We start from the raw sequence: 13,230 nt of genomic DNA, 5'->3' as shown, positions 1-13,230 counted from the left end.
CTCAAATTCCCTAAATACAAACTGCGAATTATTATTTAGTCATACTTAATGCCCTATTAATTATTAGGCTAAAAAAGCTCCAAATTTCCCGTACTTTTATTGTGTTTTGTTGGAGAACTTGTTAAGACCCTGACTGACGTCCCTTCCTAAGGGGACAACTCATGTACATACAAACTCTTATACACTCACACGTCCGCTCAGTGAAACTGCTCAGGGCCATTGTTGGCTTTTATTGATGCGTAGACCGTGGTGTTTTACCTTGTTTTGTCGCCGGTCTTTTGGTCGCCCGTTGTCTGGGTCCGGGCTCCCAAAAGTCCGGCGACCAAAGGACGGCGACCAAACGACAGCACACGCAAACATACACTATTACATTAGTATGCTCTGTAGCACCCCTTACACAATATTATCTGATGCATGGTTGACTTAAGACTGAAAAGATTGTGAGGTGTTTGTTGTAGTCATGGCGATCAGTGACCACCATCTGTGATCCAGTTTCCTGTTCCTGTATTTATGTACATCGCAAATGGCTTGCCCAAAAAAACACTTCATTATGGCTGTAGGAAATTATTCAGGATTCCTTTGGTGCAAATGCCAGAGTCCCTGTTGCAACCTCGTTGTCAATTTTTGGGTATTTTAAGGCAAAGTTGGTCGACATGTAGAACAAAAGACAAGTATTAGATTTTGAATATTTTGTACAAGATTTTTGGCAGCGGCCCGGCGGATGAGTGGTTAGCACGTCGGCCTCACAGTTCTGGGGTCCTGGGTTCACATCCATGTTGGTCCTCCTGTGTGGAGTTTGCATGTTCTCCCCAGGCCTGCGTAGGTTTTCTCCAGGTACTCTGGTTTCCTCCCACATTCCTAAACACATGCATGGTTGGATGATTGGACACTCTAAATTGCTCCTAGGTATGGGTGTGAGTGTGAATGGTTGTCCGTCTCCTCATGCCCTGTGATTAGGGTCTTCCCTGCCTCTGGCCTGAAGACAGCTGGGATAGGCTCCAGGACCCCCCATGACCCTTGTGAGGATAAAGCGGTTCAGAAAATGAATGAATAAAAAAAAGCTCTTTGGCATAGTGACAAATTACAACAGTAGCACAAAAATGGCACTTTTCGTTCAATGCAGAGGTGGCGAACATGCAGCTCTCGAGCCGCATGCGGCTCATGACCAAAATGAATGTGACTCTTTGCTTCTTACCATATTTTGTATATACTGTGGCTCTTTGCCTCGTATCATGTTTCTCTTATTTTTATTCTCTCTTAAAACATACTCAAATTCACTAGGGCCCATTAACAACAAATAATAAGTATAAGTGGAAGAAGTGTTATGGTGAATAATATGGTTTTAATTGTGTGGTTGTATTTTTGGCAGGTCACAGCGTGGTGTGGCTCTTTGACTCTGAGTTTAAAATTGTTGCTTTTTGTGTCTAACTTGTTCGCCACCCTTGTACTAGTACTATTACTTCCAGTAAGCACAAGGAGTGTACTAGTGTATACAACTGTGTGTACAACTATACGTGTTGGATAGGATATCTTCCATAACAAAAAAACGCTGTAAAGGGGTGGCAAATTGGCTGTCTGTCCCTTTAAAAGTATGCAGCTTTATCCGTGGGATTATTTGAGCTCCGTGGACAAATTCACTGAGGGAGAATGGACGAGCTACGGGGAAAGGGAGAGAGAGAGAGAAAGAGAGAGAGGGAGTGAGAGAGAGAGGGAGTGAGAGAGAGAGGGAGAGAGAGAAAGAGAGAGAAAGAGGGCAAGGGGGAGGGTGGGAAGGAGCCGAGCCGGAGAGAAGGAATCATGGCGGCACCGCTCGGACGGGACACCCTACCTGACCACTGGTCCTACGGAGTTTGTAGAGACGGCCGCGTGTTTTTCATCAAGTGAGACACTCTTTCGCCAGTCAGCCTCCTCGTTGGAATGAATACTTGTTGAGAGGTTTGTTCTTCCATCGTCCACTAAGTAACAGGTGTCATTTTTTTAACCCCCCCTCAGCGACAGAACTCGCGGTACCACTTGGCTTCATCCGCGGACTGGTGAACCTGTTAATTCTGGACACATGATACGTTTAGGTATGCCGCAAAAGGTCCGAATTGAGGACGACTCTCCAGGCTCGCCATTACCGTAGTTGTGATTCGGTATCCTGTCCCTGTGCTCAGATTTGCCGAGAGGATGGGAAGAAGGCTTCACGGACGAAGGAGCGAGCTACTTCATCAAGTGAGTGTCTCCCTGTTGCATTGTTTTCCAGCTTTAGATGGGAAGTGTTTTCCGTGTGTACTTCGCGGACGCCTGGAATGCAATGGAATTATTGCCCTCAACTATTGGTGCTACTAACATGTTGTCTAGTAATCGGGTTTGAGTCAGAAATAACACAGTAAGGAGTGCTACTGGATTGGTAACAAATAATTACTGCTTGCGGTGTGAGTAGAAGTAGTCTAAGCAGAGCAGGAAGAAGGAAATTAAAATTCTCCTCACATGGTTTATGCAGGACCTCTACTCTCCATTAGGTAGGTGTGGAGTGGAGGTTTTGTGTGTATAAGTGTGTGTATGTGTGTGTGACAGAGAGAGAGAGAGAGAGAGAGAGAGAGAGAGAGAGAGAGAGAGAGAGAGAGAGAGAGAGAGAGAGAGGTGTGACCTTGTGGTGACAGAGATGTATAACATGATTGCATTATTGAAGCAAGGAGGACAGATTTTTCCAAAGTCACAAACTACAATGTAATTTGTTTTGGCCTCCTTTGAGTGGAGGTGTAAGAGTTGGTAAAAAGCACCAATCGTTCTGTGATGTATGCTTTTCAACTTTTGCAGATGATTGATATACCACTTAGGTATAGCTTTTACATGCAAGTCAACTACCTGGTTGTCTTATAATATTAATGCATATCAGTTGTGTAAGAGTGTAGTAACATAGAATTTCAGCTCGGTTCAGTTTCCCAAATTACATGGTTCGTATATTAAAACTTAAATACTTGTAAATTATTAATATGGAGCCATTTGTGGTGCTGTTACAAGTATATTAAACTGAAAGTTTGAACTAAAATTGCAAGAATTATAAAATATTTAAAAAAATATATACCAATACCAAGCAAAAACAATTGTAACATTTGCATTGGTAACTTAAACAGGGAAGCCAAAAAGTGATCCAAAACAAGAGACCATAGTTAAGTAGGAGTGGGGTGGTTTGGGGGTGTCTTTCATACTCAGTCGTCTCACTTGCATTTGTCATGATGCCATTTGTCACAACCGCAAGATACTACTCACACCGTCTGTTTAGTCAGGAGACCCCCAACACTTAAGAGGTGCCTGTGCGGAAATTCCAACAGGACTTTGGAAAAAGTGCAAGTGAAACAATGTGAAAATGCAAAACCAAAACTGCTCAATACATCCACAACACACAATGTCTCAATAAACATTTTGTTCATTAAAGCAAGGCAGATGTTGTATGAACATATTTCTCAGAGAAAATGCCACAAAAAGAGGATAATATTTAAACAAATACACCGGTTGCTAAGCACTAGAATAATCAGTAGAAGTAAGAGAAACTTGCCATTCAACTCACATTGTGTGGCATCCCAACCTTCAGGTCTTTTACCTTATATTACCTTCATCAATCAATTTTTACATCAGTAATTAAAAATATATGATGTCTACGGGAAAGTTTTGCATTATTGTGACCAAGACAGTAAAAGTTCAATGTGCTCTCATGACAAAGAGTGGTTCCACTGATAAGAATGAATAATATGTCCATCATGATGATCAATTCATCCAACTTTACTGTATCTGTATTATGATTGTTCTACAGATAGTGAGTCATGTTATAACCGAACCCATTTTAGCAATATCAGGCTATTGAACATCACTTATTAAACAGATCGGCTAAATTTGGATCGAACAGTAGCCTATGGTTTACTCTGCAGCTCTGAACCCATGACAACCTTTCGGCCCTCAAGCCACTAGATTATTGACTCAGGCTATTCTCCCCTTGAATAATTATCATTGCAAGCACTGTGAATAAGAATCACAGTCTCCCACCCACACGCCTGATATCTTAGTGGAATCATGTTCATTTTGGAGAAATTACCACTGTGTCTGCAGTGGCAGTAGAGAGCACTATGCTCTGGGGAACAACGGAGATTCCATGCTGCTGGGTATGCTGCAGAGAAACACGACTGCAGTAGAATCACATTGAGGCAGAGCTTGGAAAAGCACTGTAATCACAATCAGTTCTACTGAGTGAAAGTAGAGATACTATGTATAAGTGATAAAATGTATAAGTAGTAACCACATCAACAAAATATGTTATTATTATTGTCCACTACTTTCATTTTTGTTCTGTTTTACACATGTATCAGTGAATTTTAATGATGTTTGTGCTGCGAGAGGAGTGCAAGGAGATTAAAGTCTAACCTGTCAGCCGAAGGCAAAGTTCTATCATTGACATCTATAAGTAATTGGATGCAGACATTATTGACCTTCAGTTAGTCATGCTTTATTAGGCAGTGAGTTTGAAAATTGCTTGTTCAAAGTTTGTTTGTTGCATCTTGTAATGAATGGCCTAAGTCCGTTTTATATAAACCTCACTGCAGTCTGCGTAGTTCTCCCTGGATGTTAAGATGGTTGTGTTCTTCTGATACAAAGTTTACCATATACGAATTACAAGTTAGGTATGGTTTTACTTGGTAAAAGCTTTCTTTTTTATTTCATTTTAGAGGCATTCATTCTGTGGCACATACAAATGGATTGAAATTATCTCACAAATCTTTATTATTACATTATAATATGATACTGAATGTATTTATTACATCAGGAACAGAAAAGTCAATTTTCCAAACTAAAATAACACACTGACCCAAAGCAAAGAAGGTACAAATTCATTTTTTAATAACCTTGTAACGGTTTATATACATATATATATATATATATATATATATATATATATATATATATATATATATATATATATATATATATATATATATATATATATATATATATATATATATATATATATATATATATATATATATATATATATATATATTTGTGATAGTATTTTAATGTTTTTTTAATATTCCAATCATCCAATTCAAATGTTATAAATTTGCCCCAGTAAATGACAGTGTTTTTACCGCTTCACAAATCGATGTCCTGTGAACGAATTAGATTCTGCTATATGTGGCACAAGCCCCAGAAGTTTGCAATTGGGCTTTATAATTATTATTTTTTCTACACATTTTAATCATGGCCATAAATAACTTTTCATTACGCATGATGAGTAAAGGGGACTGAGGGGGGGCTGGTCGCACAAAGAGAATCCCAGGGGTCCATGACTACTTTAACACACCACTGACCAGAACTCTCATTCTTTAAGTCACTATTTAAAGGTTGTGACCAGGGGAAACGGCTGGAACTTTGAGTCAACTGCAAAGTCAGAGGCTCTACTTCCAAACAAGAGAATTAAAACATTACTTGTTATTTTAGGAACACCACACAATTTTGACTGAACGTTTGCTCATCATAGTGTTATACAATTGACAAGTTCAGATCAGTTAAAGCAATACTGTTTCTATTACTATAAGTAAAACTTTGTTTAAAATAAGTTAGCCATAAATAGTATAAAATTGATAATTTTATCTACCAATCCATGCAAAAAAAGTGATCATAACAATACCAGTAAAGATTGCATTAAAACTTTTAACACTGATTGGACCAAGTGTGAAAAATTGAGCTGTATGACTTTATTCGATTGCGACATTTATGGGTAGTTCCTTTGAGAAATGGTGATAAGTGTAAGATGAGTGTGACCTTTGCCTCACAACTCTTTGGGGAGACATATTCTGTTGATGTGACCACTTATTATTCCGTAGTGGTGCAAGAGTACAGTGCTGCTCGACTTTAGCTCTGATAGTTACCTTGATTAATTGGTAATGTGAATGATGCCAGGTTTCTATATTTCTCCCATGCGTATCTTGGCTAATTAGACGTCTGTGTCACTTGATTAAGAGTACTGTATGTTTTGAACTGCTGCACTTGGCCAACTAAAGCTTCAGAGGGAATACATACTTGTGGCACATTTTTATTACTTTGTTTTTAATATATGCATTCAATTAGCATAATTAGTGCTTATGAGTGGTATGCATTTGATTAGCGTAATTAGTGCTTATGAGTGGTAAACCTTTGAGGAATATTGCGCAATATTTGCTTAAAAATAGATCAATATATGTTTCAATGGTCTGGTGTTTATACCTATTTTATTATATTTCTGTGTTATATTGTTTAATTGACACTCATTTAAATTCAAAGCATAAAGGTAAATTAAAAATTTTCATCATGTTCATGCCAATGTCCGGTTTTGGGTGCAGCAGCTTTAATACAAATTCCTTAAAAAAATGAACGAATGATGCTCCTTACAAAATGGCATTCCAATGGATGAAAATGAATTTATGAATATATATGTATATGTGTATGTATATATATCTAAATATATATATACACACATATATATATATATATATATTTATATATATACACACATATATATATATGTATATATATATATATGTATATAGCATAATTTAAAAAAAGTAAATATATATATGTATGTATATATGTATATATATACTTTTTTTAAATTATGCTATATATATGTATATATAGCATAATTTAAAAAAAGTATATATATATATATATATATATATATATATATATATATATATTTGTATATGTATATATAGCATAATTTAAAAAAAAATATATATATTTACTTTTTTCTTTTTTTTAATTATGCTGTTAGCCATCCGGAAATGCAGCCCTTACCAATATCATAGTGCACAAGGACCCTCTAGTTAGGGTATAATTTATTGCCTCTCATATGTAAACACCTAGAAGATCATTCGGATAACGTATAGATCCATTATGTCAAGGCTTTATCAAAATGAATCATTAGACTATATGGCCAAAACTAATAGAATATGCTGACCGGCTGGCTCACGAGTATCTTGTTATCTGGGTGTTTTTCTCTGCAGTTGAGAGGAAGTATCCTTGAGGAAGGTACTGAACTCTCAGTTGTTCTATTTGCCATAAGGGAGGGGGGGGGGGGGGGTGAAGCTGCGGTAGCATACATCACAATCATCATTTTGTGAACAGCTGACTGAGGTGACATTGGAAAATCATACCTTGAAGGCAGTGATTTGCTATATAGATGAAGCCTGCTTACCATTATTATCCCAGTCAGTGCAGACTGTCAAATCTGGAGAAGTATAAATGACTCCAATTTCAGGTGGAAGTGGATGTTATGATACTGATTTCATAACATAGTAGAAGTTCTAAAATCAAGCAATGCAGAGTAAGATTAAAATAAAGGAAAAATAAAAAGGTATGTCTGAAACAATTGTGCAAGTTTTTTTTTAAATAACTGATCCCAAACTAATCAAAATAATGATCATTCAGATGCCATATATTAGTCTTGGGTCAAATCATTTTGTTGAATGATTCAACACTTTTGCACCACTGCAGAAGGCCATGTTTGCTAATTTCAACGGAAGCTAAAGCTACCAATGCATCTGTCTAAACCTGAACAAATGTGGTTGTTCTATAAATATTTTATTTTTCGCTACTGGGCGCTTATCTTAATCCCCATTTAATGAAGCTTTCTCCTGCAAACACAGCAGTCTATCTATTCCAATCACTCAGGCCAGAATAGGAAGTTCCATAAATAATTATCAAATGACCTTTGTCCTTGTAGAACTACGACTGAAACATTTTAATGCTCCCAATCAGTGGATATGAAATTGATATTCTTATTAGAAATGTTTATAATATTATATATAATATAATTTAAGTTTTCCAGTCCCAGTAAGTATATGCAAGTTCCTGCACCAAAAAAACTGGTACCAAAACACAACACATTTAGGACAATGTTGCTGTTTTGTTGTGTTTTGGTACTGGTCTTCTTGGGACTGAAAGATTTCTTAGCAAGGTCATGTAGACAATTGAAAGGTTTGTATCCCTGTATTGATTTTTTTTATTTATTGCCTTAGCTCAGTTTGCTGTTCCAGTCCATTTTGAGAGTAAAACCTCCCAGTAGTGGAGTTCTCAAAGGTAGTTTTTTTTCTAGAATTCTAGAATTCCTTTAGGATCAGGTTCAAGGAAATCTTGGAAAATAATCTAAACTGATTCGCTAAATAATTGGGTGACAATCTGAAATTCCTCAGGTTATCTTAACTGAGGCTGATCTTTTAGATCTTCTTGCATCCATAACGATGGTTGTCAAGGGCCTCTGTTCAACCTTGAATGCTGTGAAGAAATATACTTGTTAAGAAACACGACCATAATTACTGGATATCAATCAGATAGATTCTTTTTGCAATAGAGTGGAGAAACATCAATACGTTGACTTTACAGTGCCAGACATTTGCTGTTGACTTGTAGTCAGCACTACTTAATTAAACTTACATTCTCACAGGTACAGTATATTTTGATTCAGATTGATTTAAGATGCAATATTAAGCCAATATAGTTGAAATCTATATACCGTGTTTTTTCACATCTTGAGCCCTGTTTCATTTTAATAAAAAGGATGGTGCCTGCTACGATATAGGCCATCTGTTTTTTGAATTTAGAATGGCAACAGAACCCTATGTGTTCTGTTGGCATTGTAAAACCAAACTATGGTTTAATTTCTGCATAATAGTCTGTGTATGGTGTAAAGAAAAGCTTCGTTAACAGTTCGTGCAAATGAGGCCTTTTGACCGTTCAGTTAAATTGCACTTGAAGTATAGAGCCAAGAATAAAATGGATCTCGAGCGGAACTGTTTTTGACAGGACCATTAAGCCGCTGCTTCCTCATTTGAAACTCCTGAAGTTGATGCACTACTTTTCAAATTCCTACCATGACTCCATGTATTCTGAAGGTTAAATGCATTTAAAGGTCAAGACACTTCCAACGTGCTTCAAACATCTGTTTTTGCAATGCACACAATCGCGGCAAAACACCGTCGTCGTTTGCTGACACATACTCCAAAACCTCTTAACTCATTCTCTGCCATTGATGGCAAGAGTCGTGAAATACATTTAACTGTGATCATAAACTGCCATGCTGTTCAGTCAAATCTGTCTACACTGGTAATGATAGCAAATGATTAACATCAATCAAATAAGGATAGAAACCATGCTGATGCTAATTGTCTAGAGGTCAGGATTCATGACCGTTGAATTCCCTGTTAGATATGTAATTTTTTTTTTCTTTCATTTTTACACTGATTTATGATTATTTTATCTATCCATTCACCCCAACCATATTTAAGTGCATTCTCGTCCAATGACAAATGTAGTTACCACGGAGGGAGTTTTGCACCTGAGTAATTCCAGCTGCCTCTTGACTGTGAGTGTGTGTGTGCCCACCCTCTGATTTAATTCACATGAAAGTTGCCGCATTCTGTCAGAGCCCAATGTGACTGGAGCCACTGCAGAGAGAGAAGGTGCGCTGTTCTTGTCTCACCTCAACGTGAGAACAGCAACGATTGGTTAGCAGCCACAGAGGTGCATTTGTTAGATGGTAAATCGAAGAATGTGGTATTATTTAGTATTATAAAGTGAACGTGAAGTGTTTAGCTATTGCATTATTTCGTAAAAATGTTTTGGTTCAATGAGACGTTTGAGAAGTGGACTCTTGTTAATTGTGTACTACGGATGGAAATAATGAAAAATGAATCAAATCATTGATCATTAAGTTACTCAGCCACATGGACATTATTATTTATTAGCTCATTCACTCCTGTCGGTTTTTATATTAATTCATTCATTCATCTTCTGTGCCGCTTATGCCCACAAGGGCACGTGGTGCTGGAGACTGTCCTAGCTAAATAGGGGGAGAAGTTGGGATACACCCTGAATTGGTTGCCAACCAACCCTAATGACATTTACATCAAGGCTTGCATTGGCCGATCCTTGCTAATGACATGTTCCTCAATTTTATATCTGTAATTTTTTTTCTATTTTTGCCATCAAAAGCCTTTTTACCCCCTTCATTTTGTATCAGAGGTGTCACAAAAGCAATAAGAACAAGTTGGGGGTTAAAAGATAAAATTCTATTTGATATACGTAGTTGTTTTTGCACTTCTTTTTACCAAACCAAACACTGTGGATAAATCTGGTTTGAAAATGAGTAAATCACATTCAATTTTAGGAATGTGAGAAAACAGAATTGGCTTATTGTTGTTAGCGCAAAGTTTAAAGTTAAGAATATGACATTTGTTGCAGAAGTGTTTTCTGAAGAGATTATTTTGCAACAAAATTTATATTGAAGTAAAGCAGTAAGGTCTTGTGGCAACACAACAAATCTTAGTAAACAACATAAGGTTGAACTGCCATATAGAATACTAGGCATTTATGAGGAGGAAGAGTTGTGGAAAGAAAAGGAGAATCGCGTTATTTCTTTTGCTGCTGCTGCATGCAGGCTGTCACAGAGGCAGAACACGTTGAGCTTTGATAATCTGTTGGAGTAGAATATTGAGAAAAAAGATGAATTAGCCACTTTATATGAGTGCTGATCTTCAAGTTTGTGCAATTTGAGCTGCAATTGTTGAATTCCGCTTTATTAGTTCTCACAAATGAATCCATATGCAATTTTCAAGGGCTGTGTGCGCCAGACCCATTTTGTATTGATGAAAGAGTGAATAATCAATGTATTGTTTTGTGCTGTTGATCAGCCCCAAATCAGTTTAAATGCTGCTAATTTCCAAGACATTGCAGCACTGATGATAATAAGTGTGATGATGTAGATTAGAGACAGATGGGATCAGTCAGGGAAACTGAGATCAATAGAGAAGCAAAAGTCTTGCTTTTCTGCATTTTGCCACTAGATATTGCTGTTGGTGCTAAGAGACATTAATTTTTCGCTTGTTTTGGTCCTTGGAAAAAGAACACTGAAAGTAGTTTCATGATAAAATATGGACATTTAACCGGTTGTTCATTTGATGGATGGTGCACAAGCTCCGTCATCCACACCTTTTTACGCTTATCAATATGTCTGTCTGTGAATTATTGACTTTAGTGGCGGGTTCGAAGCAAATTTGCCATTTGACTGGCTGTAGTCTGCCCTCCATCCCTATCTCCCTGGCCCACTGGTGTCATCTGATGAGAGGAGATCAGGCGCAGACACGACACATTGGTTGCAGACTGAGACCAAGGTCAGCACTTTACGCAGAGGTGACCAATAAAAATGACGGCTCCCGGTGGGGTTTCCTCTTCCTTTTATCTTTAAACAGAGGAAGTAGACATTGTTATTGTTTTATTCAACCCCAGAGAGGTTTGGAAGGGATCCACAATGAAAGTACAGACCGTTTTAGTCACAGTGATCAAGTCTGGCCAAAGAGAGAGAGCGCTGAAACAGCAGCTACAAAGGACATTCCCATCTGGTATCACTCTTCACTGAGCTTTGCATTTAAACAAGACAACCAGCACACACTACGTTTTGTCTTTGCCATAAAGACATATTGGATTTTTTGGTTGAGTTGGATTTACTTATTCCAGTTTGATAAAAGGTGAGTAGCAACTTTTTGCTGTCTACACTACACAAGTGTGCCCACCTTACTCTCACGTGCACTTTAAGTCTCAAGTCGTAATGTGCTTTGTCTTACTATGAAATTGTCTGCTACTGGCTGTGATTAAATGGTATACCAGCAATGAATTAACCTAAAGCGCTAAAATTGTATGCAATGACACTGATCTGGAGGTCACTCACCTGAATGGAATGCAGCCATCATTATGACCACTCTTGTCTTTTAGACTTCAGCAAGTATCCTGATCTGATCATAATCCCAGTAAATTTAGTTGTTGTCTTGAAATGTATATTTTATGCAATTCATATTCATCAGGTATCTTTTTTTGCCCCGACTATAATTACATGTTTAACGCAGCACAAATCAGCTATGCTTTTGTCTATTTTTTTAATTATTTTTTTACATTTTTATTCTGGTTCTGTATTATCTGCAAGAATGGAGGAATATTTCATGGTAAAGAAAATAACTTAAATAACTCTTCCGTCAATATTCACTCAGGATTGTCTTTTATTAATGTCTTTTTACTTATTATTACACAAAAATAGCCATGTTTTCATCATACAAACTTTGTTGGGCAGTTTTATTTGCTCTTATAATTTATATATAATATATAAATATAAATATTTCAATTACCAACGCAAACTTATTTAGACTTGAATTTGACACGCTCTTTCAATCAACATAAACACAACCATTCCTTAACATGAGAACAGTTAATGACATTTACAACAACACTCAACTTTACTTAACCTCTGGTGAATTTTCTTGTCTTTGCTTCTTTGTCACGACATTAGGTCGGGCCTTCTTTTGGAGAAATAAACAAAATAGTTCAGAGTTCTTTCGTCTTTGTACAGTTGCCAAATAGATCTTAAGTGAGGAACTTTTGTGACGTAATGCCGTATGTGCGACTTAAGAAGCACATTTTCCACAAGAAATTAGGTTAAATTCTAAATGAACCATCTCAGTTTTGACTTCTGACTTCCATTCCTTCCTGAATATACTTATTATACCAGAAGCATTACTGTATCCTTTTCTGACACGACTCTCATTGTACATCCTCTCCTCTTGGCTATGCACTTTGTTTCTGGATGACTGAATACTGAATGGAGCAGAGAGGGCATCCAGCTCGGTGATGCTTTGTGTTAAGGAGGCACAGCTCTGATGAGATGGGGGTGTGAAAGAATATAGCTACAGGGAGGGGATGTGAGGTAGCAGAGAGAAAGATCATGGTTTATGCCTGAAAGATTTGTACCTGTGCTTCAGTTTTTCTCTTCGAGGGCCTCTTAAAGATTCTCTGGTGAGGTTGGCTGATCTTAATAATACCCATCAAAAGAGTAATGCCTTCAGAGGACAGTTGTGTGATTGCCTGTAATTTTAGCTCCACCTTAGCAGGCTCAGGCTCACACGGGACCAGTGGAAAGGAGGATGTTTCGAATGAATCAATGCCAGCGTGCTCAGCAGAGGACGTCAGCAGCGATAGCAGCAGGAGCGGCAGAGTAAGCTGAGGGACTAGGTGCACTCAGCCACCATTGAGGAAAGCGCAACAAATCACAGAGCCATCGTTAACATGTTGGGCCAACCAGGACGATCCTCTCAAGTCGGTTACAAGAGGCGGCCAGTGTATCACGCGGCATCCAGGTGTGTATCTCACATGGAATTTATGGCTTTCTAGCTA

General features: G+C 37.6%; 1 protein-coding gene and 1 long non-coding RNA gene across 11 annotated transcripts in view; one reads left to right on the top strand and one right to left on the bottom strand.

The window, feature by feature from the left end:
* Positions 1 to 95: 95 nt before the first annotated feature.
* On the bottom strand, positions 96 to 2,446 carry LOC144064758 (uncharacterized). The gene is made up of 3 exons (XR_013296880.1): positions 2,121 to 2,446; positions 1,829 to 2,048; positions 96 to 1,016 (listed from the first exon to the last, which is right to left on the bottom strand). It is a non-coding gene; the product is annotated as an uncharacterized LOC144064758 (long non-coding RNA).
* The window catches only part of plekha7b (pleckstrin homology domain containing, family A member 7b), a 49,283-nt gene continuing 37,806 nt past the window's right edge, over positions 1,754 to 13,230 (top strand). For 8 of the 10 annotated variants that reach the window (XM_077587446.1, XM_077587472.1, XM_077587437.1 and 5 more), the window contains exons 1-3: positions 1,754 to 1,880; positions 1,993 to 2,069; positions 2,157 to 2,214. In XM_077587446.1, the coding sequence (XP_077443572.1) occupies positions 1,798 to 1,880; positions 1,993 to 2,069; positions 2,157 to 2,214 (218 nt within the window). In that variant the 5' untranslated portion in view covers positions 1,754 to 1,797. Of the gene's footprint in view, positions 1,881 to 1,992; positions 2,070 to 2,156; positions 2,215 to 13,169; positions 13,194 to 13,230 lie in introns of those variants that run through there. The other 2 variants (XM_077587481.1, XM_077587494.1) reach the window with 2 other exon arrangements.

This window comes from Stigmatopora argus, chromosome 2 (genome assembly GCF_051989625.1).
Source record: "Stigmatopora argus isolate UIUO_Sarg chromosome 2, RoL_Sarg_1.0, whole genome shotgun sequence".
NCBI classification, from domain to species: domain Eukaryota; kingdom Metazoa; phylum Chordata; class Actinopteri; order Syngnathiformes; family Syngnathidae; genus Stigmatopora; species Stigmatopora argus.
This window is presented reverse-complemented; position numbering and strand designations above follow the sequence as displayed.